Source organism: Gigantopelta aegis, chromosome 6 (assembly GCF_016097555.1).
Source record: "Gigantopelta aegis isolate Gae_Host chromosome 6, Gae_host_genome, whole genome shotgun sequence".
Taxonomy (NCBI): Eukaryota; Metazoa; Mollusca; class Gastropoda; order Neomphalida; family Peltospiridae; genus Gigantopelta; species Gigantopelta aegis.
Window position 1 is genome coordinate 82,802,009 of NC_054704.1, and position 26,363 is coordinate 82,828,371.

The following is a 26,363-nucleotide window of genomic DNA, read 5'->3' on the forward strand; positions in this document are numbered from 1 at the left end:
CAAATTTTTTTATTGTGGGTGTGTGTGTATATATATATATATATATATATATATATATATATATATATATATATATACACATACACACACACACACACATATATATATATATTCACACACACACACATACACACACACACACATATATTATTACACACACACACACACACACACACACACATTATTATTATTATAATATATTATTATTATTAAAAAAAAGAAAAAGAAAAAGCAAACATTGCCTCCCAAATGATCAGGTATGGAACAATTCTTTACCACAACAGCACCAATAACAAACAAGATTTTTCTGCTTTTCTTTATTTAGTTTTTTTGTAGTGATCAAATTTAACAATATGCAACAATATATACATAACAGTGACAAGTCAAAAACACTGGCACAAATGTAAGTACAGAAGCAAATGTCAGTCAAACTGTGAATGTAATGCTGTTTTCTTGACAACAGAACACCTTTACTTTAGTACCACAACCATTTCACAAACAATAAACACTGTTAGTTGACCAACACAACAAGCTGATACCCATCCCTCTTCTGAAAATGCAGATTTCAAAGAGAAAAAAAACCAAATTAAGAAAACAATTACCATGATTCTATAGAAAAGTTTGGGAATGTTCAATGGCATGCTGGTAGCTGAAGCTATTTATAGTGCCTTGGCACCCTAGGAAGTTCAAAGACTGTGTTTTAGGAACCATACACGAAATATACTTGCAATTTTATTTTTTTAAATCCTGTGCACGAAATGAAATGAAAATATCTCAAACCAACTGGAAAGGTTGAAATCTGACATGCCGTAATTGTGCAAATTATCTCAGTTTTTATAAAACAATTTGATTTTTCCTTCATTGCCATTAAACATACCTTGTACCAAGGGTAAATTAATTTTCTTTGTTGAAAAAATGCCACAGTATGATGCATTTTAGCCACCCTGGTTCAACAGTGCTGCTTAAACAGGAGGGGTGAGTAAAAAAGTTAAAATATATTGCATACATATTTTGTGTATGGTCCATTAGACCACATTAAAAAAAAAAAAGCTGGTGAGCATCATCACCCACCCATCCAAAAAGAATTATTTTAACTAGGTATGTATTTTGATTGTGGCCCTGCTATGACTAAGATCATTCTTAGAAATAAGGGCATGCTAGTAAACTGCTGAAAATAGCATTTTCCCATAACTGTAACTTCTCAAAATAAAAACACTGGAAAAAGACTTCCTATGATGAAATTCTCACTGTGTAGCGTATATTCCACTTGCCCACCCACATTTTTTGAAGAAGAAAAAAAAGGATGCCCATCAACCTTTTTTGTATGTGGCTTTATTCCATTTGATTGTCCTTTAACCTATATGTACAGTCTGTTAGAGTCTGTTAGAGTCTTGCAATAACAGTTAGTATGTGTGGAGTTTGTATCATAATAACATCCTAATTTTAATTTTAGCTGAACACATAAGGTTCTGAGGTAGTCAAAATAACTAAGCATGTCTTATGAACATTACCATAAGAAAGCACCTTTAAATTCAGCCATTTTGGTTTAGAATTTTCAGCCAATGGTTGTCTCCACATACTTTAATCATTGCATAGTTACAATAACACTATCATCTAGTTAAAAAGTAACCAAGATACATTTCCAGACAAACGTTAAGTACCTATATATATATAAAATTATTTTTAAACATCAAAATGTTTCTTTAATGTTTGTTTTTTTAAGTGTTTTTTTTTTTATCTTTGAATTATTACTCTAAGCCTTTTGAGTAAAGAATAGCTACATTGTAATACTAAAAGGTTAAATCTCTATTCAAAGCATTTAACAACTGTTGGATACTGGTACAATTAATGAAGGTATAAGTTGAGCGAGATGGTGAAATAATAAAATACAGTTTACTGGTAAATCAGAAGCTTAAATTGATCTGGGGTAAAACACTGCATAAATATCCTTTGGGACATTTTAAAAAAATCAAACATAATTTATTTATTTTTTAAATAAAGCTTAAAATGTCCATACTACATATGATGCTAAATATTTGATCATTAATTAACTCCTGATTTTGTTCATTTTGAAAAAGTATTAAACCATAAAATAAAAAATACACTCCAAACTGTGACCTGAATTTGAGACATCCTTAATTTGTCATGTCTACTTGAAAACAATCCTCTTGAACACCTACATACACAGTAATACATACAACAGTACAGCTTTCATATCTCCTTAATATTAGTACATGTACCAACAACCTGTTACAATGACATCAAATATATAAACATTGCCTAACTACAAAAATGAATTCACAGTACAATAACTCAATTTGTTAGAAAAAAATCATTAAATAAACATTTGATTCAGTTTTCAATCAATAACAGATCCATTATCGACAGAATCACAACACATCAACAAAGACAATATTTATAGCACAAATATGAGGCCACAAAAAAAAAAAGTATTATCTGATTGTCATCAACTGTTTGAAAAAGGAAAGATATAAAAGAAAAGAAAGAGTAAGCAGCTGTGAAATAACAAAAACTATCTGAATAAGATTAAAAGATTTTAATCATTTGTTTACCACCACGGCAGACAACAGTGTCTGTGGTGTGCAGGGTAGTGTCAGAAGCACATACATGTAGATTAGTGTAACAGTTAAAGTTTGCTTTGTTTAACAATACTACCAGAGTACATTGATTATTAAAAATTGGCTATTGGATGTCTAACATTGGAGAGAAAACCTGCTACATGTTTCCATTAGTAGCAAGGGATCTTTTATATGCACCATGGTGGGGGAATCGATGGCTGGCGAAGTCAGAACCCAAGTCCATGGTGGGCGTGCCTGAACCGAAAGGATGTGAGCACGTTAATATAGTTCCCTATATTCCATACTACATACTTTGATATACAACAACTGGTATATCAAGGGCTGTGGTATGTACTACCCTGTCTGTGGGATGGTGCATATAAAAGATCCCTTGCTGCTAATCAAAAAGAGTAGCCCATGAAGTGGCGACAGCGGGTTTCCTCTCTCAATATCTGTGTGGTCCTTAACCATATGTCTGATGCCATATAACTGTCAATAAAATGTGTTGAGTGCGTCGTTAAATAAAACATTTCTTTCTTTCTATCTTGAATCTATCTTTAATGTTCTATAAACATAGGCTTTAGTCGGTGTACATTGTGGGGCATCTGAAACTCTTTGTTAGTGATGAAACACACCTCCTAGTCCTAGCCATGCCACACTCTCGTCATAAAAATCTGTCTCTAGCAGTACAAATAAATAGACAACTACAGCCACCTATGTGATGGTCTGACACCGACATTAGCACCTAACATACATGTATATGTGATCAGCGATGACAAACGAATAATTATTTGTGACCCAAGCTATATATGGCACAGAATATTACACAAACTGTTCAACGAGACTACACTACAAACATTAAAATCAAAGAACAATGTGTATGACTTAAAAACATTCGGGAGTCGTTCGGGAGTCAAAATCTTGTACTGTGTATAGCCAAAATTGCAGTTAAAAGATTTTGATTTCTGAATATCAAAAATAATGTGATATGTACTAGTTTATGTATGTAAAATATCACTTTAAAAAAAACATGTTATCTAAAATTATTTATGAATCACAAAATAATCTCTGACTAGTTAATTTGAGCTATTTATTATGTACTCATGCTTTCAAATCATTCTGTCTGGAGGTTGGCATGGTGTTTGGTTCAAACATAAATTATATTATAAGCATTAAACAAAGAATCCATGTGTATGTAGTACATAAACAACAGTTTATACAGAAATCAATTCAAGTGCTTCCATATGTACGCAATGTGTGATGTGTGTTTAAATGCACAATGCATTAATTCCCAAACTCCTTAGTGATTACTCTAATACACATCAGGCATTACACATCACACCCACAAACGTACACATGGATTCCTAGCTTAAGTCAATAAACATACATCTTATAACTCCTTTAAAAATATATAATGAATGACAGCGAGTTAAAAGATAAATGACAATGTATAATGTCCATTGAAAATATTCTCTATCCAGGGGTACAGAAATGAAAAATATTTCACTAGCCTGCCAGACCAGCAACAACTTAAATTTACTAGTCCGCCAGCCTATAGAACAATATATTAATTAATGTTTAATAATATTATAATATGCACTGTCTTCACATCAAATGATTATATAGATTTTGAAATATCCTAATAAAGACTGTTTTTCACAGTTCTTCCATATAGATTTATAAAATTCTAAATTTATAAAATAAAAACAAAATACTGTCAGAAAAAGACAGATCGCCTGTCGGACATATAGTTGCATTTTTTAACTCCTCCGTGAGAATATTTACTCGCATTTGGCGAGCAGGCAAGTACTTTCTGCACCCCTGATATCACTTTTGATAACCTGCTAAAAGAATCCACACACTATTTTCTGATCTCAGCAATAGTAATGAATTACATTCTAAACAACTTTGTGACATTTGTGGATGTTAATGAATTCACCTAAACAATGTCACAGATGAGGTATTTTAACTAATTTAAGTCAATAACAATTATTTCAATAAAGCTCTTGTTTGTCATAACAAAATATCAGTAACCTTCAAAATAATTCTCCAATTAAAGCATTACCAGTAAATATACACATAATAAATTTAACTCATTATCAACTTGCCTAAATATCAATGACAAAAAAGGGTATAGCACAAGAATATAGTCACCTGTGAACACTAAATTACCAATATACGAACATTGCAAAACACTTTTGATTAAAACACAATAGAATCTGAAAATAGATACATAGAAAGTTTAAAATGGAACTAACAACCAAATCCAAAAAATCTCAGATGTTTTACAAACATTTACCAAAGAAATATAAATACTGTACATAAATAGTTTCTAATAGTTATAAATGATCTACATTTAACTGACCACCACTACCAGATATATACCGTATGCCACAAATATAGAGGTCTATTAATACAGTAAGTTATAAATTATAATGTACATGTGTTTTATTGGGCCTTCTTATTATATGGGACAGTTTATAATTTGCAGGACACTAAACAGCATTTTAACTTGTCAGTCTATATCTTACCTTTACCTGCAACCAACATTTTTTCTTCTTTTTTGAAGAAAAAAAGAGAAAAAACATTTGAAGCTGCACTCTCACCTCTCCACCTTACAAAATATTTTACTAATGCAGAAATAAAAGCACAGCAACTGCTTTAATAAACAAAATTTTGTCATCTTTTTTTAACAACTGTATTATTTAATGTTAACATTGTTACATATTGTTAATGAACAAAAGTATTTCTGCAACCAGTTTGAACTAAGGTATTTCTGCAACCAGTTTGAACAAAGGTATTTCTGCAACCAGTTTGAACAACGGTATTTCTGCAACCAGTTTGAACAAAGGTATTTCTGCAACGGTATTTCTGCAACCAGTTTGAACAAAGGTATTTCTCCTACCAGTATGAACGAAGGTATTTCTCCTACCAGTTTGAACGAAGGTATTTCTCCTACCAGTTTGAACAAAGGTATTTCTCCAACCAGTTTGACATCTAAAGCAAATAGAAAATAGCCCATCACAAGAACAAAGCAACAGTTGGCTCTGAATTCTAATGGCCCAAATGCAGTTTATATTTTACAATTTGTTAGTTCTATTACTAGTTATAACTCTCCATCTGTGTACAAAATATGTGTAGTTTCAATATACATAGTTGAAGAAATATTTTTTAAACAATACTGACATACAAATTAAACTTTACAAGGCTTGAACTTGTATTATAAAAAACCCAATAAACTGTCCAAAGGGATATGAAAGTATCATGAAATTTAACACCTAAACGTCACAATGCTCTTTATGATATATGCAAAGTGTTTGTATGGTGGTTTCTAAAAAAATTATTTTCAATTAGCAGCAATATTTATCAAATTATTCAAAATTAATGTACGTATGTAAGTTTCTTTTGTCAGTATATTTACTTTTCAGAAGGCCAATTTCTTAAATGTTATCATTACTGTAATTTAAGTAGTACGAAGACGAAAATACATCTCATAAATCTCATAATGAACATATGAAAATACATGTAAACACATATTCAAAATATACACCATAACGAACTAATCACGACATCAAGTTAAAGCTTATTGGACATTACATAAATTAGTTAACTCCACCTGGGAGTATGTGGATAAAAAATGAGAACAGAATAAATCTCAGAATAAATACAAACAAAATCCATGTACATTTCCACACAATAACCAATCTGCTTGTGTCGTTTATCATTATATATATGTACATAACAAAAGTCTACATATGTTAATAACAAATGAATGGCTGCAAGTAAACTAATTTAATATCGAGTGCTGGAATTCCCTCATAACCAGATGTTTTTCACATACTTTTTATAAATATCAGTACAGGAGAGGGCCTAGTAGGTTGGCAAATTGTGCCCAATCCTTTGGTTGTTTATGCAATAAAATGTTTTCACTCAATAAATCAGTACAGAACATAACCTCTTTACACTGGGTACCCCTTTATACTGGCATTTTTACTTGGTCTCATGGGTGTCCAGTTTAGAGAAGTTTGACTGTATTACCAATAAAGGTTCAACCATGTTGTCCTAGGCTGTCTTCCTTTTTTTGTTTTCCTTCTTTTTTGGGGGGTATTATTTCTGGTAAAAAAGTTAATTTTCCCACAGTATTTATGGGACCTGGTATTAGCATGGGAGAAAAACACTGACTATTCACTCACAACAGTAAATTATTTACATATGTAAATGATAAACAAAAGAACTGAATGTGAATTTATACAAATTCATTATGAAAAATTCCACTCTCTCATGGCCAAATTATTTAAATCTACAATTTAACTTTAAAAAAACAGAAAGAATTTTTTTTTTTTTTTAAATCCCAACAACTTGAGTACACGCATTAACATGCCTGTTGTGCAATCCTTTTGATTCTTTTTTGATCAATAAAATATCTCAAAACAAAAACAATTTTGTTTAACTTTACACATGGAATACAGGGTCAAGTATTACATGTATTTCCCAAGTACTATACTGATTGCCTCTCAATATCAAGTACCAAACATGTATATCCATGTATTGCAAAACTGTTAATGATTAATGATGCTTAAAGCAGTAGTTCACCAAGTCCTTGATGTTGAGAGTTTGGTGTGCTAAGTATTTAAACATTTTAATATACACAGATCTGCTAAATACAATACTAGTATTTAGGAATTTGAAGGGAGAGGGTAGTTTACCATAGAGGACAATATTTAAAAATTGTAGGTAACCAATGTATGATTACATACATTATATTTGTGTGACCTAATCAATTATCCCAAAATTGCATTTAAATTGGGTAACTTCTGAAGTTTGCAACTTTTACTTTCCGAATGTGTAATAGTTCACTGCATAACTGACTAGCAGTTTAAATAAATTTAAAGTTGTGTAAGTGATACACCAACAGAACAATGGCTCATGTGAAACATTGTACAATGTTATCTCATAATTAACAAAAAAGTACATGTAGAGTACATGTATGCAACAATACCTGTATTAACCCTGTTTCAATATCAAACTGTACGGTACTAACATGGAACAAGTCTAGTATTCCATGCATGTAACCACTCACCTGCTTAAACAAACTTAGAATGTTTGCCGGCAGCTTAAACAAGCTTGCACTGCATAGTTTACACTTGTGCACCTGGCACTGTATAGTGCAGAAAAGAATTTTAACATTTCAGCAACTTTCAGAATACAGCTACAAGTGTTTGGATTTAACCATCTCCGCAGACCCATTGGGATGGCAAACTCTATCCCAACCAGTGTCCCATGACTGGTATATCAAAGGGTGTGGTCTGTGCTGTCTTGTCTGTGTGGAAAGTGCATATCAAAGATCTGTTGCTACAAATGTGAAGCTTCCGCCCGCTACCGACCCTGACCGGGTTGCTGATGCTCTCTTGCTGGTACCTACAAGCCTTAATTATCACTTCATCAAGACCACCTAACAAATACATTGAGCAAGGGATCTTTTATATGTATTTTCCATAAACATGAGAGCACATACACAGCCTTTGACATGCAAGTTGTAGGGAACCAACTGAGGGGGAAAAAAAACCCCAAATATTCAGGTCTACCTCGGACATCAGGCAAATACTCTGCCATTCAGCTACTTATATATACAGGTACATGTATGGTGCATGCTTTAAAATGTTTATCCTATAATCAAAAAAAACTCTTCGTCTTCTACACAGAAATTAAGTAGTCAATTTAAAAGCATATTTAAAAGTCTTCAAACATCACGGGCCAAATGTACAAAGCCTGTTTTTGTCTTACATGCTTAAACATCTGCTTTTATAAACAGGCTTCATAAATTCAGATCTAAACATTTTGTATCAAGAAAAGAATATTACAATGCCAAAAAATTGTATCTCTTTTTAATAATAATAAAAAAGAAGCTTTATTTATTATGTTTATAAATGAAATGCACATGTTGCTAAATAATAACGGTTTCATGTACAAACAGTGTAAAACAATAGTAAACAACTGGCACCAAAGGACCTGAAACCATCCCAATACACAATGGCCTGTTCAACAATTACATAGAATTAGCACCCTTGGGATGGATGGGTTATGGCTTCAATACAAAAACATGAGGGAGAAATTAAGATTTTAGCCGAGGTATCTGGAAGGCAAGATTTTTTTTTTAAAATAGGGTTGCCATTGGAGGGAATAAAAATAATTATTTTTACATTATGTAATTGCTGAATAGTCCTGTTCATGCCACAAACTTCAAAGCACACATATACACACATACACTGACAATTAAAGATGCAAAAAAATTTGATGAGCATGTAAAATATGTGAGCAAGTCCTTGGAAGACAGAAACAAAAATATGTACAACACGAAGTAAAATAAACACTGTGAGTTTACTGTCAGTGGCGAGATAGAAATAGACATGTACTTTGCTAATAAACACAGTTCACGGAGTAATCAATGTTTTTATTAACATTAATACGAAAATTATTTCATCCTTTTTCAGTCATAAGCATAACTATAAAACGTTTTTCTTTTCTCTTTTTTAAACCCACCAGCTAATAAAATTAAAATGACATTAGAGTAAATTATTTTGAATCATTAAATTACTAAATTAGTTATCTGTAGAAAAACAAAAATATCTTATGTCTGATTTCAATATCCACCCATTCATTTGGCAATAAACATACTGTACTAAGTCACAGTATTAATTTTACTTACTTAAACTATCTCACTAACATATTTTTGTTCATGGTTTGGTGTTCATGTGTATAATATAAAGTAACAAAATAGTGACTAAAAACTTCACGAGGTAGTCATCTCACTTCCTGACAACTTATAATATTACATGGTAGTTGCCAATTTTTTATATATATATATATATATATATATATCTATGTATGTGTATGTGTATGTGTATGTGTGTATATATATGTGTATTTTTAATGGATGCAATATGACATACTAGTGGTATATAAATAAAATGGTAATATTATAGAAAATTTATCTAAAGTGCTAAAATGTTTCTAAAATGACAGCTTAAAAATTGGTTAAAAAATATTTCCTTCTCCCAGTGTCCAGCTTTCAAAATACTTAGGGCAAATAACCTGAACTCTTTAAGTATGTTATGTGTTTTTTTGGTGTTTTTTTAATTAAAACATTCCATCAATAAAACAAATTCAAACATTATGAAGGTCATGATATACATATATATATGATATTTTGTTTCAGTAGTAGGTCATCATATTCTTATCAGTAGTACTAAATATATACACCTGAAATATTGTTTGTCATTCTTACTGCTATTAAAGTTAAAATAACAAATAAATGAAAAATTCTAATCTTGTTGATTCTGTACATATAGCAAATGCCAAGAGAAAATTTGTGAATTAAATGCTGTACACATACCAGTATTCAAAATAAGCACTTGTCCATTTGTTTCAACAAGTGACAATTATTCAGACAAGCAAAATGTGCCTAGGTGGATGTATAGTGGACAAGTACAAAATTTCAGTGCAGTTTCATTTTGAGCAATCACAAACATCATCCTGGTACTTGAATAAAACAAACCATGTATTTGGACAAGTGAAAATATTGGAGGACAAGTAAATTTCTAGATCTATGTATTTGACAGTGGACTAGTAAAAATATTCTTCTTATTTCTATCACTGCATACACACAGATACCAATGGGGATGGTATAGTGAAGATAAGGGTAGGGGCTTTAGCGCTTCAATAATATGGTTAATATATATTTTTGGAAGAAAAACATTTTAAGGAGTATAAACCGAAACTATACTTTTCTATTGGTCAATACTAGTGGTAGGCAATAAATAACCCAAAAATTGTACACAAGGTTCAGGGTTATTGTGTGTTTTATAGCAACACATGTGATAGCAATAAATAACCCAAAATTGTATACATGGTTTTAGGTTATTGTGTTTTATAGCAACACACATGTATGTAATAGCAATAAATAACCAAAAAATTGTATACAAATTTTAAGGTTATTGTGTTTTACAGCAACACACACGTGATAGCAATAAATAACCCCAAAATTGTATACACGGTTTAAGGTTATTATGTTTTACAGCAACACACATGATAGCAATAAATAACCCAAAAATTGTATACATGGTTTAAAGTTATTGTGTTTTTTATAGCAACACATGTGATAGCAATAAATAACCCAAAATTGTATACACGGTTTAAGGTTATTGTGTTTTATAGCAACACACATGATAGCAATAAATAAAACAAAAATTGTATACACGGTTTTAAGGTTATTGTGTTTTATAGCAACATATATGTGCAGGCTTTCTGCCAGAGAGTAAAACGGGTATGGCACCATACCCAACTTTTTTTGCAGATTTTATTTTTTAAGTTAACCCTTCAACAAAATGAATTACTTGTATCATTACTGTATGATTTTCTTAACCATAAGCCTAAACGTAACCCATTTTCTTTCTGGGTGAAGTCCCCCATACCCTCAGTTGACTGTGGTTGCATTCAATTCCATAGCGCCATACCCAACAATTTCTTTCTGGCACTGATGTGATAGCAATAACAACTTAAAATTAGGTGGTGCATTTTCAGTGGAGTTCAATTTAGTATACACACTTATATTCCATACACAAACTCCAACACAACAGAAAAAAATTGTAGAAAGATAGCAAAATGTTCTGAAACGTTAACAAAATAAAAATGCTGACCATTAGTGGACAAGTATTAAAAATGCATGTACAATATATTAACACCTATAATTCTTTATGAAAATGAAAAAGAAGAAACATGGACCAGCCATTTTTGTTGGGGGGTTTTGTGGTTAAAATGTCAACTGTAACAATAAAAAATCACAACATACATAAACATACATTGTACATGACCATGGAGTTACATAGTATGCTAAGCATTTAAACACAAAGCCTAAAAGGTACAATAGTCACAAAAAATGTGATGTGTTGTGCTCAATTACATATCACAGATTTTAGGAACAATTGTACACAATTTGCATTGTTGTTTCCCCCCCCCCCCCCCCACCCCTCCCCATGTAATTCACAAACCATTACAACTTCACATACAGATAATAGTGGACACGGTTACTTGATTCAAAATATACATTACATATTGTATTTAGAAAACTAAAAACAAAGCTTTATGTGGTCATGGACTAATGTGGACAAGAAAAGATACAATTGTATGTCCATTTATTTTACTCTTTTTTTAAATTTTATATGACAACTCTGCATACCTGTGTATGTAAAGAAATGGGAAGTAAAAGATAATTAACATTTGAAGACCTCATTTCCAAAACAAGAAAAATATCCATTAAAGTATATTATATTAATTGATAAAAACTATTGTCCTATTGCAGAGTTGTACTAAGTTATAAGTACACATATACGTACCTTCACTACTAACTCCATAATTTGAAACAAAAATGCATATCGTGTTTGGTAATGACTACTTCATTTGTTAAATGACATTCCAGGGCAGGACCAACAGTTTTCAGGTTAAACTACAATCCAGAATTCTGAAGAAAAAAAATCTACATTTTTTTTTAGTATGTATGAAGCAAAATAATTCTCATAGAGACAAGCATGTAGATTTTAGAAATATGAAAAAAAAACTTGTGCATTTAACCAAACTATATTAAAGCAATATAATTACCATATGCATGGACAAGTATTATTTCATGATTTGTAATCACACTGCAGTTGCTATTGTAACCAAACAGCCAATCAAAAATTAACCCACAAATTACGAAATCAGCAGTGAACAAGCTTTCTGTTACTTAATTTAAATATTTTAAATATATGCTCAAACAAGTAATATACATAAATTAATTTGTACTGATAAATACAGACCCCCAAAATACTATGGATAAGATTATAAACAGATTATGTATGTGGAATGTTTTGCAAGGTAAACAATTGCTCATTTGATTTTAGATGAAATGAAAGTTGTCATCATGCATGACAAAATGTTTTGGGGTTTTTTAAATACTACCCTATCTTTTATTTTAATATTCATCAAGTACAAAATGTTCAATAGGTTTAAGTAAAAAGTAATATAAAATAATAATCCAACAGAAATATTATCCTCTGTTAAATTAATAATTTTGATTAACCGTTTTTTGATGATGCTGTTGTCATTTATTTAATACCAAATATGATAAAGAAGTAAATTTAACAGAAAAAAAATAATGCTAAAATTGCAGTACTTTCTTAAACAGGCAATAATCTAGGATTGAAAACGTACATGTAGAAGTGACCTAGAACTCTCTTTCCAGAAGAATGGGGAGAAATTCAATTAAAAATGGGTGAGTAAACATTTATCAGTACCTGCTGTAGTGTTTTGTCATGTTTCGAATTCATTTAGAAAATATTGTAATATGAAATACTACTTTCGGTAAATTTTAAACGAAAAAGCTGAATATTTCCATTAAAAAAACTTGTTAACATTAAATATTCAACATTCCATTGTTATATTAAAATAAAAGTAACAAGTACTAGTATTTTCTGACATTATTGAAATTAATCCAGCCGAGAACTGAACACTTGATGGGTCATGACATGCATTGCTGTCTAGTCTGTTGTCAAAGTCCAACAAGGGACCGACCAGGAAGATAAAGTGAGCTGTGTCAATAAACAAGTCAGTGTCTTAACATTTGCTGTGTATTTTTCTGTTTGAAATTGAATGAGGTTCAAAAATGGCGTTTTCGACTTCTCACTACTGCTAACTACATGGCATCTTGACCTAACTTTCAGTCAAAAGAAAAAGAGTGCCAGTTCACCTGCTAGATTAGTGCCTGTTTAAAACATAAAGTACATAGGCAAAAGATTTTTAACAATAGATTTTGTTAGATAATCATTACATTACGTTTTTCTTAACCAAACAAAATAATTTAAAATGGTAACATATGGTGTCACCATTAAATGTGCGTTATTATCAAATATATTTAACATCATATATTTGTAAAATAATTTATACACTTGACAATGTTTCAGCAATGCTTTTACAATTAATTTTGTGTTACCTTTGAAGAATGCTGCCAAATACACATACAAGGTATTTCCTTAAATGGTGAAAAATGCAAATAAATAAAGATTTCATCTCTCCATCACATGGTGTTACATGTAAATGAAATATCCAGTGCACGCCTCTGAAAATTGCAAGGACAATCGGTTTGTTCGTCTGGCTACTGCACAAGTCTCGTTTTGGGTTCACCCATTTTTCATTAAGTACATTATTATACGCAGGAATTTATCCAGGATTTCTCACCATGGTCCCATGTCTGATGGCATTGGGAAAAGTAGCACAATTTATTCATAATTTGTTAGGTCATCGAATGATGCAATGCACCATTGTTAAATTAATTTATCAGAAGAGACATAAGTAGAAAAATAGTTACATATCAAATTGGGAATTTTCCGTGCTTTTGGGAAGGGGCCTATGTTCGGTACAACAGACTGCCTGGATAAATCCCTGGTATGTAGGACATCATATATATGTGTACATGCTTGTAAACGGTCTTCCAATAAAATGGATTACCTGTAATTTTTTCGGATGTAACCCATAAATGGTTACACAGCAAACTTTCAATTGTCTGAGGTCTGCAGTGACAGTAACTAAATTGTGTTTTGATCCCAGTCAAATCTTTGACCTACCAACCTATAGAACTTTTCATTCATTGGTCGATAATAATCCTTGAGCTTCTGAATAACTTGTGGATCAATAGTCGGATGCTTCCGTCCTTTGTATTCTGGGAGACAGTTTTTTTCACCCGAATCCATCATATAACAGTAAAAGTGCTTCACATCATTCCAAACAAATTGTTCCTTACTCAGCAGATGGTCGACACCAAGAAAGGATTCCACTTTGCTGATCTCTTCCCATGGCACCTTCCTGAAATTATCGCCGTCAACTATGAGGATCTGATCCCTGGGGAAATACTGAAGCCAGTGAAACATGTAGTCATAGTATACCGAGCTCCGCACTGCCTTGAAGGTCCTGTTGACGTTGCCAGTCAGTGGGTTGATGGCCAGGGATTCGAATGACGGGAACGGCAGGTTGTGTCGGTCGGACCTCTTCCTCATCAGTAGATACTGTGAGATAGCACGACTCACCGGCTCCCTCACGATCACCATCAGCTTCATCGAGCTGTCCGTTCTGTGGATTCTGCTCGGCACTTTGAAGGAGACGAAGTAAGACGGTGTCTTTTCAATGGTGATCTGATCGGCATAGGATGGAGGCATTTGCTCCTTGTACCATTTGAGCCCTTGATCATAGTACTGCATTAGATCAAAGTAATGAACTTCTTTCTGTGAAATGCGAATCTTTGGGTGCATGTTCAGAAAGAACAGCAGCGCTGATGTGCCGGCTTTGGAGACTCCGATCAAGATGCATTTTGGAAGCCGAGGCTTCAGAAGACCAGTGTGCTTTTCAGCATCATCATAATCTTCATCTACGTTCTTGTTATCTCCTTCGTCATAGTAGTCATCACTCTTTCCTTTCGAACCAGTTTCATCCACTGGTACGTCAGTATTATGATGATAATTATGGCTCAGATGATGAGCATTTTTATCCAGATCTTCTACTCCTTGTTTTACTTCTGTTTCTATGCTCGATATCAAAGCCTTAGAGGCATCATGCCTGTCTTCGCTGCCTTCTTTTGGTAGTAGTAGCAGCTTTTTCTTGGAGCCGTTAAAATCATCCAGAAGTCTGTTGGAAGGTCCACTTCCTTTCTGTGGTATGGTAACCACAGAGCCATGATGATGCTGATGACCAACTCTTTCTCCAAGTTGAAGAGTTCCTGGGCGAGCAGACGGTCTCGCACCATGGCTGGAGTATGACAACCATGACAACAGGATGATGGTCAGAAGCAGAGCACCAATCAGAAAGAAGCATTTCAGTTTCAAATGAAAACACGAACAGTGGCTCTTCACTACCTTGTGATCATCGGTAAATGAAATTGGAGAGTATCCAGCTAGCCTTTTCAGCATAGCTATTCATTAAAACCTTCAAAGAAAAAGGAACACAAATAATTATCTAGGACAGTAAATGCATTTCAAAATTTCCTTAAGTAACAAATTTTTAAGTTCAAGACCTGTTACGAAAATCTATAGGGAGTGACTTTTATTTATTAGCATACATGCAATTTTTTATTTATGGGAATTGCATTCATGAATTACCTTTTAGAAAGCAGCCTAGTTAAGTATTCAGTGGGGTCTTCATAATATTAAAGGTCCACCTACCCTAGCTTTTAAACACTAAGGCATATTTTTTACTTTTAGAGCCGTTTTGGATAAGTGAAATAATACTTCACTTAGATTTTATTGTTTAGATTATCCATTTCCGCACATTTGAAGTGTTTTTGGTCATCCTGGAGTTTTTAATATCACAAAAAATATTTCTCATATTTTTAAAAAGACACGTGGGTCTGAGAAGTAACAGTTAAGGAGTCAAGTTATAGTCTATTTGTAAAGGGTATTTCACCATTTCAAACTCACAGACTCATATTTCACTCAATTGTAACTTTATCCAAATGTGTTACAGGTTTGTAGATTAACTAAACTTAGTTTTAATTTTCACGGGTTGAAACTAGGGTCTGTCCTTTTAAGTCACCGATTTTGATAATAAAAAAAAAACGGCTAACTGAATAGCTTACAGGAGACAATATTTCAAAATTTTAGGTAACCAAAAAACGGTTCACATGATTTTTAGTTAGGTCAGGGAACTTTTTTTTTAAAATTATTAGCAACAACTAGTGATCAGTTAAAAATTGAGTAGCAAAGTATATTTAATGTTTTAGAATTGCATAGCAATCTTTGATATTTGTGTAGCGATATTAATCAAAATGTTCCCTGTAGGTAACTGATTATTCACATTACACATGTGTAACCTAACGAATTACCTATAACTTACAATGAACTTAACTTTAAAAAAGTTTGTTTTGTGTAACACCACCACTAGAACACATTGATGAATTAATCATTGGCTATTGGGTGTCAAACATTTGGTAATTCTGACACACAATCATCAGAGGAAACTTGCTACATTTTTCCTAATGCAGCAAGGGATCTTTCATATGCACTTTCCAACAGACAGAAAAGCACATACTACGGCCTTTGACCAGTTGTGGTGCACTAATTGGAATAAGAAAACACCCAATCAGTTGAATGGAACCACCGAGGCAAATTTAAAAATGTACCTACATATAAAAAAAAAAAAATTTACTTTCTTTTATTTGTTTTATCAGTCACTGAGTGATTACAATTTAGCAGGTGAATTTTTTATCATGATCAGTAAATTTTTTATCCACTGGTCACTATGGGAAGTCATTTTTTTTAAATTCTAGAACCCCTGATATACATACAGAAGTAGGGCTAATGAATATTCAATCATGGATAATTAATTTTTAAAATCACCAATCCCATGGTTAGTGGATTTTTTTTTAATTCTAGAAGACCTGGGTTTTACTTTTAGATATAGACAGATAACAGATAATACATATTACAATCAGTAATTCAGTAATATATATTATCTGTTTGTGCTTAGTCTAATACTTTTATACTTCTTTTTCAAATTATTGTTTTGACATTATGCAAATATTTAATAATAATAAACATTATTATTAAAATCTATCTGAAAATGCCTCCTTCTATAAGTGTACATGACACACTCATGTATTCCATAATGCATCTAAAAACAACTGGAAAATTAAAAAAAACATTACCGGGGAACATGCCCTCAAACTCCCCTAGCATTTTTGCACCCTTTGGGGGCTCAGTTAACGTCCAAACTATTTTGCCAACCCTCTGAACAAAAATCCTGCGGGGAAACACTGTGTACCCTCAAATAATTTTTGGCAGAAACCCTGTAGAAGATAACACCATTGTGTTTTCTGATTTAATAGCATCCCTATTCTAATTCAACTGTTTGTTGCTTTTCAATAGCAAATTATTTGATTTTTAAAGAGACTAACCATTACAAACATCACCTGCTGACGTCATTAAGTAACTCATTAACACAAGCCAGGTAAGAGTACCTTTAGTGGTTTAACAGGCCTATAGATGTGAGATGTTCAATTAGCTCTTATGTATCAATAAAGCCTAATTAAGGAGTAAAACATTATTCAATATATAGCACATTCCGTACAGTGTAATATGTACGCTTGACAAATGGTCTTCATAACATTAATATAGTAGCTTTAGCTAGGCCTGAAAAATGAACAACTTTTCAAAGGCCGCTAATTTGAGCCCTGGACAACCTGAAATTTTAGTAGAGATTCAATCAGATTCGTTCTTACAAATAAGAATAATTTGCAAACTATATTTCATTATCATAAAAAAATTTTTTTTTTTACATATACTGGTGGCACCTAAGTCTGCGCACCTAAGAATTTGTGTTATATTTTTAAATTAAAATATTTTTTTAAAAATATTTGTACAATGGAACAATAAATGTGTTACTAATGAAAGTTACGTTAATTTTAATGTTTTTAAACTCAAGTAATGAGCGCATTGTTAGTGGGACCCCCCTGTATTTACTGGCCTGCATGACGCCACATAAGTCTGAGCAGCAAACATTAAAACAACACTTCTGTCGCTAATATTTACAGATGGTAGCAAATGATTTAATAACCGCTAGATATAACAATGCTTGAATCGTGACATTTGTGACCCCCTTGGTGGAACATCCACCCTACGCACTTGAACAGACCACGTATTCCAACCCGGGGGGAGAACGGTGAAACGACAAAAGTAAAAGCATATACTCAACCAAATTAGCTGGCATAAATTTAGCAATATAAATTAACAATTACTCAAAACCACCCGCCTGTACATCCCTTGGATGGAAGAGCGACCACATTTAGGTGTACCGGTCTCTACCCAATTCCCCAATTGCTGCTTGTGTGTACTTGGATATTTACTGTAGTAGGTCTGGTTGACAAATTAAATGTATATATTTATTTATGTAATTTCTTTTTCATGTGTTTGTTTGTTAATGGTGGCGGTTTATGTTTTGTCCTATTTTATAGGACAGAGGGCTTCTTTAGATGTTTATTCTTATACCCATCGACACGACAATGGCCAATAATATTATATATGTCAGCAATAAATTGGAAATTTTAAAAGTATCTTTTGTACGTGTGACATCGTGCCTAATTACATTACATTATACATTAAACATATCTGTATGTCTCAATACCTCTATTATGATTATCTTTAAATTTAAATAATGTTTTATAGTTAACTATATTTATTTATACCAGAGTAATAAATGTATGCATTTATAATTAAAATTAAATGCCTGTTATGTGTCAGTAAGTCTGGCACTAATAAATGAAAATATGTCAGGAAAATAGCTCTATCATGTATGTTATAGGAATGTGTCAGTGATATCATTAATAAAGTCCATCCATTGATTCAATTAAACCGACAATAAATTCCTCAGTGTCTGCACTGGCAATTAATTACTTAATTATGACATTACTCACTTTATCAATTCGACTGTTCAATAGTCAACGTTACACACACGTTTTTTAACATATTAGGCTAGTAATAAAATCGTAATGTAAAATGTGTAGCGAATGATGTTTCATTATCGTCTTAGCATAGAGAAACGTTTATACTTAAATACATTCATTTATACTGTGTCCAATTATTTAAGAAATAATAACTAGCCAATCATTTATTTCACACATCACAAGTTTTGCCTTTGTAATTACAAATGTAATTATTTCTTCAAATGGCCAAATGAACTTTGTAATATAATAGGCCAACGGTCATTCCAAAGGTATTCATTTGTATAAAGTTTTATATTTATATTCTGTTAACGTTTACTAATAAAACTAATATAAACAGCATATCAATACACCCAGGGAGTACACCAATACAAAAAAGTGTGGTGTCTTGGTGTATTTTGGGGTATCTTGGGAGTAAATAGTTGGACCCTAAAATCAGTCCTGTATCGCATTTTACAAACAAGGCGGAAACGGATGTATGCATATGTTTAGGACTGACAACAATATTTGTGCTTCATATAAATTGTAAATCATATAATGTTGATAAACTGTCAATAAAGTATATAAAAAAACCTTATTGGATACAATTTTGGCAGAATTATGGTTTTTGTGAGGTTTTTAGGCGGAAACGGATGTATGCATATGTTTAGGACTGACAACAATATTTGTGCTTCATATAAATTGTAAATCATATAATGTTGATAAACTGTCAATAAAGTATATAAAAAAAACCTTATTGGATACAATTTTGGCAGAATTATGGTTTTTGTGAGGTTTTTTCATTGTAAATATGCCAAAAAACTGTTTTTTGGGGGCATATTTCGAGTGACCCAATAAAATAATCTTCCAAAATCTGTTCCATATTGTAAATATTCTGCAAAAAAAACCCTTAATTACACTAAACCGTACATCTATTTTAGTATTTAAAACGGGTTATTACATTTATTTATCAGCGGTCACGTTTAAAATGGTGTTAAATCGGTGGCGCAGATTTGTGAGAAAACACAAAATGTCATCAATCAAACCGAAATATCAACAACAGCGATAGACGAACGAAAACAAGTCAAGGCTACACGTCACTGGAGTCTGCTTTTCTACATTAAAAATAAACACATTTATCGACGCAGGCGGGCTTTTTTAATCACTGCAAAGTACCAAGGTCAGATGAAAGAAAACAACTATACAAACCTTTCTTCCATTCAAACTGCTTAAAAGTAAATAATATCGAGGACATTTACATGGCTATTTTTCGCTCATCCCGGAAATGCATGTTCATCAAGTGCGTTGGTCAATTTCCTGTGTGCCTTCAATGGAACAATGGTCATGCGCAATGCGCTGTGACTGAGCCGACGAATTCTGTACATCTTGAGGGGGCGGGTCAAAGGTTTCTATTATCAGTAATAGTGCTGGAGATTTTTATTACAAATAATATTCATATGACTTTTCTGAACAAATACGTATGGGATTAAAAACAACAACAATGACTTAGATTATATAAAAATGTATATAAATAATACTGTGCAAAAAGTAAATGTAAAATTTATATTTAAGAATGTATAATTTTGTCAATAAATAATTTCCATTAAAAAATATTTAAATTATGAATTGCTTTAATATATAAAATAAACAGAAATATTCTGTGTATTTCACCTACTATAGATTGTACTGTTTGTCATCAGTAATCATTACTATAGCAAGTTTAAAAAAAAAGTGTCTTCTTTTTGTTTTTCTTTTTTTTTTAAATGCTTTATGCCATTTATAACTGAAGGTGACAAATTTCACGACTTTTACATTTATATGTGATAAATAACAACAAAGTAATCAATGCTACACATCATTTTGGCATAATTAACATGTTTAACCGGTCAGTGCTAAAATTTTTGTCTCTTTATTTTTTATTTAAAACAAAAATTAATACCACCCCCTTACCCCACCCCCACCTCACCCACCCGTTATAAACTGTAATCAGTTCCCTATCGGTACTTATGGAACAATGGTACAGGGAAATATATATATAGTGTACTAAATCAACTACTGAAGGTGAGGCTTTGTTACTAAGCTACATCCTGCTATCAACTGACCACAAAAACTATATCAAGTAGTGCTTGAAATACATTTTAAAAAGGATTACCAGTGGTTATTTTGTAACTTGTGACATATTTGTTTAACAACAACCCAGAATATTGTTTAATCAGCATAGAATACAGGGTTATAGATCTAGGATTTTACCAGTAGGCATGTAGGGTGGGGGGAGGGAGAGAACTCTCTGGGATGTTTTGGGGTTGTTTTCTGTTTAGTTTGTTTAATTATGCTTTTAAAATATATATATATATATGGGGAGGATTGCATTGTGTTTTTTGGATGGTGGTGGTATTGGTGGTTATTTGTTTGTTTGTGTTACTTATTTTTAGTGGGTTTTTTTTTTTTTTTTTTTTTTTTTTATTGTACTTAGATGTACATGTATTAAAATGTATTAAAGTAAAAATGTTCTAAGGTTTTATTAAGTAAATATTCTTTTCTTGATCATATCTTGCAGCGATCACATAAAGCTGTCAGAAAAGTATTAATGTTTTGAATTCATCAAGACTGGTATCAGCTGCAATGTTTCCCGGCTTGAAAAATCTGATTTTGTATGATTTATATTTTAGTTGTTTGTTTTGCATAATAAACTTGATAATTGTATTCAGTTTCTACATTTTATTGCAATATATACTCTTCCAAAAAAGAAACGCAAAAGGGTACAAATGGGTTATAACTCCGATTTTATGTTTCCTACCGGTTCATGCTTTGTGAATATAAGGTCATTGCATGTCCCAAACACATTCCCACAGTTACATTCGATAAAACGCAGCTACTGTACAATAAAGTTCCAAAATGTGAATATTCGCAAAAACGCAGCCACGTGCAACCATGTCACCACTGCACGTGCGTTGTCTGCACGTGCAACATGAACACCGACAGTATAAAAGTGCAGGGTGTTCGCTTGCCTGGCCTCTGTATCTGGCCGACAGTTGACAATCCAGGACATGCCACGTCTCAGTGAACCACAGAGAAACAATGCCATCGGCCGACTAGACGCAGGCGAATCCAGAACGGCCGTTGCCAGGGCATTCCATGTGTCCCCAAGCACCATCTCCAGACTGTGGGACCGTTACCAGCAACATGGATCAACACGTGACCTCCCTAGATCCGGTCGACCACGGGTCACTACCCCCAGGCAGGACCGCTACATCCGGGTACGCCACCTTCGGGAACGATTGACTACTGCCACCTCCACAGCTGCAGCAATACCAGTTTGCGCAGGATATCCGACCAGACCGTACGGAACCGCCTACGTGAGGTAGGAATTCGTGCCAGACGTCCAATTCGAGGTGTCATCTTAACACCACAACACCGTCGACTCCGACTGCAGTGGGCAGATTCATCGACAATGGCCTCAACTGCGATGGTGACAGGTGTGGTTCAGTGACGAGTCCCGATTTCTGCTCCGACGTCATGATGGAAGATGTCGCGTGTATAGGCGTCGTGGTGAACGTTATGCGGCAAACTGCGTGCAGGAAGTGGACAGATTCGGCAGGGGTAGTGTCATGGTGTGGGCAGCCATCTCACACACTGGCAGAACTGACCTGGTCCACGTGCAGGGCAACTTGAATGCACAGGGCTACATTGACCAGATCCTCCGGCCACACATCGTTCCAGTTATGGCCAACGCCAACGCAGTGTTCCAACATGACAACGCCAGGCCTCACACAGCACGTCTCACAACGGCTTTCCTACAGAACAACAACATTAATGTCCTTCCTTGGCCATCGAAATCACCGGATTTGAACCCAATTGAGCATCTATGGGACGAGTTGGACCGACGCCTCCGACAGCGACAACCACAGCCCCAGACCCTGCCCGAGCTGGCAGCAGCCTTGTAGGCCGAGTGGGCCACCATCCCCCGGGACGTCATCCGTACTCTGGTTGCTTCAATGGGCAGGCGGTGCCAGGCAGTTGTCAACACACGCGGAGGCCACACCCGGTATTGACTCCAGATGACCTTGACCTTGGTGGTGTGTCCTATCACTTACTCACAATGGACTAGAGTGAATTGTGAACAATCCTGCAACATTTGGTAATTATCGGACTCACCATTCAATAATTAATTCAATTCTCCAAATGTTACGACAATGTGGTTTTGCGTTTCTTCTTTTGAAGAGTATATATATATTTTTTAATTATTTACCATATTTCCCCTATAACCTTTCCTCATTCGACTATACATGCATGCACGCACGCACACACACACACAGACACACACACACAGACACATGTATGGGTGTACACACACACACACACACACACACACACACACACACACACACACACATGTATGGGTGTACACACACACACCAAATACCATGGTTTACCAGTTATAATGCCAGTATAATTAATATTTTGATGGATGTGTTCCAAATATTGGCCATCACTGAATGGATGGATATACTCTTTAACATTCCCATATCTGATTAAGGTTGAAACATGTCCGCCATGAGCACAATGTCTGACTTTCATGGATCCTCATTTATCAGTGTTATAATATAACTTATATGTGTTACATTAGTCTGCAACATGAGTGATATAACTAAATCTGATAAGATATAGACATTTTATATGGTCTGTTGATTGGTTATACTTTCTGCTGTGTATGTATGAGGCCAGCCAGCTTGTCAAGCTGTGACAGGCTGGCCCAACTAATAAACAAAATTATACAAATTGGATAGCATCATGCCAGAGGGTCAGATGTGGACCATCAGAGGCTGCCCACCATCAGTTTGACTAGGCAGTCTACATTGGCTTACTGGTATTCCATTGTGCTACTACTGGGCTATTCTTGAATGTGAAGTGCTTTTCCCAGATACTATGATGCTGGATCCACCAACAGTGGACCATCAGTTTGACTAGGCAGTCTACATTGGCTTATTGATATTCATTCTCCACTGTGCTACTACTGGGCTATTCTTGAATGTGAAGTGCTTTTCCCAGATACTATGATGCTGGATCCACCAACAGTGGACCATCAGTTTGACTAGGCAGTCTACATTGGCTTATTGGTATTCATTCTCCACTGTGCTACTACTGGGCTATTCTTGAATGCTTTTCCCAGATACAATGATGCTGGATCCACCAGAAGTGGACCATCAATGGCTTTATCATTAGCCCGCCATCATTTGGCTAGGTAGCCCACATTGGTTAACTGGTATTGGTTTTGTATTGTATTACTACTGGGCTATTCCTAAATATAAAGTGCATTTTCCAGATACTATGATTAGATGCTGCTGGGCCAGAAGTGAACCACCAATGTCTTCATCACTGACCCACCATCGTTTTGGCTGGGCATTTCCATTAAAATCAGTTAACTGGTAGCTGGTCACTGGTATTGGTCATCTACTGTGCCACTATTGGATCATTCTTTAATATGAAGTGCATTTCCCAGACATCTATAGTAACCTCTGTTTCTATCAATGGTCTGTTTAGAATGCAACAGTGAATTCCAACTGTATGCATGTATGTATGTAAACCCTATTAAAGGGACATTCCTGAGTTTCCTACATTGTAAGATGTTTCCGACTAATAAAATATTTCTATGATTAAACTTACATATTAAATATATTAACTTATTTAGAATATCAGTGTCTGTATATTCAATGTGTTTCTGGTCGTCTTAATATTTGTAAGAAGCCATAACTGGAGTTTGTCTTCAAATACTTTTGTACGTATGAAAAAAAACATATTTTAGGAAATAAAATGAAATTTAACCTAGTACAAATATTAGAACGATCAGAAACACATTTAATATACAGCCACTAATATGTTATACAGAAAAATATATTTGACATGTAATTACAATTATTAAAAAGTCTCTGTTAGTCGATAACATCTTTAAAATTGCAGCAAGCTCGGGAATGTCCCTTTAACATGCCTATATCCAATTAAGGTTCAGGCACATCAATCCCAAGCTGCTTCTCTGGCATGGCCTGTGGCCAGTTTTGGGACAGAAGGTTTTTCAACTGTGTCTGTTCCAATTAAAATCAATGTTGGGCCAACAAACTCATACTAACTAGGAAGTCTCAATACTGTCTTCACTAGGTGCCTATTTTAACATATACATGTATAACAAAACACAAAATTATTTCAAGTTACTGCTGCTTTTTATTAATATATACCGGTACACATTATTGGTCAGTGATCTAAAAATAGTTAATTCTCTTGAGAAAGTGATATGAGTTTTGGTCAGTTGCAAAATATCAGAACCTGAGAATCTTATATAACTATAACAACATATACACACACCACATGTAAAATGATGTAAAAGTCTAAAGACTGTTCTTGAATAGATCACATGAGGTGGGGTGGGGGTGGGGGTGGCAGGGGTGTGAAAGAAATATTCCTACCACAGCTTTTGTTAACAGCTTTTGTGGTGGACACCAGAAGGCAAGCGGAAGCGAGGACGCCCAAAGACAACCTGGAGAAGAACTGTGCAAGCAGAGTTAAAAGACATTAACCACACCTAGGGAACCATACAGCGAATGGCCAGAGACAGGGAGAAATTGAGAAATGTTGTCACTGCCCTAAACGCCAGAGGGCATAATGGGCTGTAAGTAAGTAAGTAAGCCTTTGTTATACCATTTGTTTATCACTGGCTGGAAGGAGAAATAACCCAATGATCACTATGAAGAGGATTGATTCTAGACCAACTGCAACTCAGGTGAGCACTTTACCACGACTTCGGGGCAGGATGTCACCCAGTGGTGCGTGGTTGGTTTGGGATCGATCCCCGTCAGAGGGCCCATTAGGCTATTTCTCGTTCCAGTCAGTGCACCATGACTGGTATATCAAAGGCTGTGGTATGTGCTATCCTGTCTGTAAAACATCCCTTGCTACTAATGGAAAAATGTAGCAGGTTTCCTCTCACTATTTGTCAAAATTACCAAATGTTTGACATCCAATAGCTGATGATTAAAAATCAATGTGCTCTAGTGGTGTTGTTAAACAAAACCAACTTTAACTTTACCTTTTGGTTATGTCCTGCCCTGGGAGGGGTGGGAGGCAATATCTTTTATATACATGCCACCCACAATATGAAACTTTATTTCAGCCAAGAAAGCATAGGAAAACAAAAGGGTGTGTTTGTGGTGTGGACCTGAAAATAAAAATTATCAAGGGTCCTGATATAAAATAAAAATGATGGTGACTCCTGCAAAACCACCCACCCACCCCCAGACACA

General features: G+C 34.0%; 1 protein-coding gene across 1 annotated transcript; it reads right to left on the reverse strand.

The window, feature by feature from the left end:
* Nucleotides 1-302: 302 nt before the first annotated feature.
* On the reverse strand, nt 303-20,390 carry LOC121376396 (heparan sulfate glucosamine 3-O-sulfotransferase 1-like). The gene is made up of 2 exons (XM_041504248.1): nt 20,281-20,390; nt 303-15,584 (listed from the first exon to the last, which is right to left on the reverse strand). Exon 2 carries the CDS (start codon nt 15,566-15,568, stop codon nt 14,195-14,197), a length of 1,374 nt encoding a protein of 457 aa, XP_041360182.1. The 5' UTR covers nt 15,569-15,584; nt 20,281-20,390; the 3' UTR covers nt 303-14,194.
* Between the last annotated feature and the right edge of the window lie 5,973 nt (nt 20,391-26,363).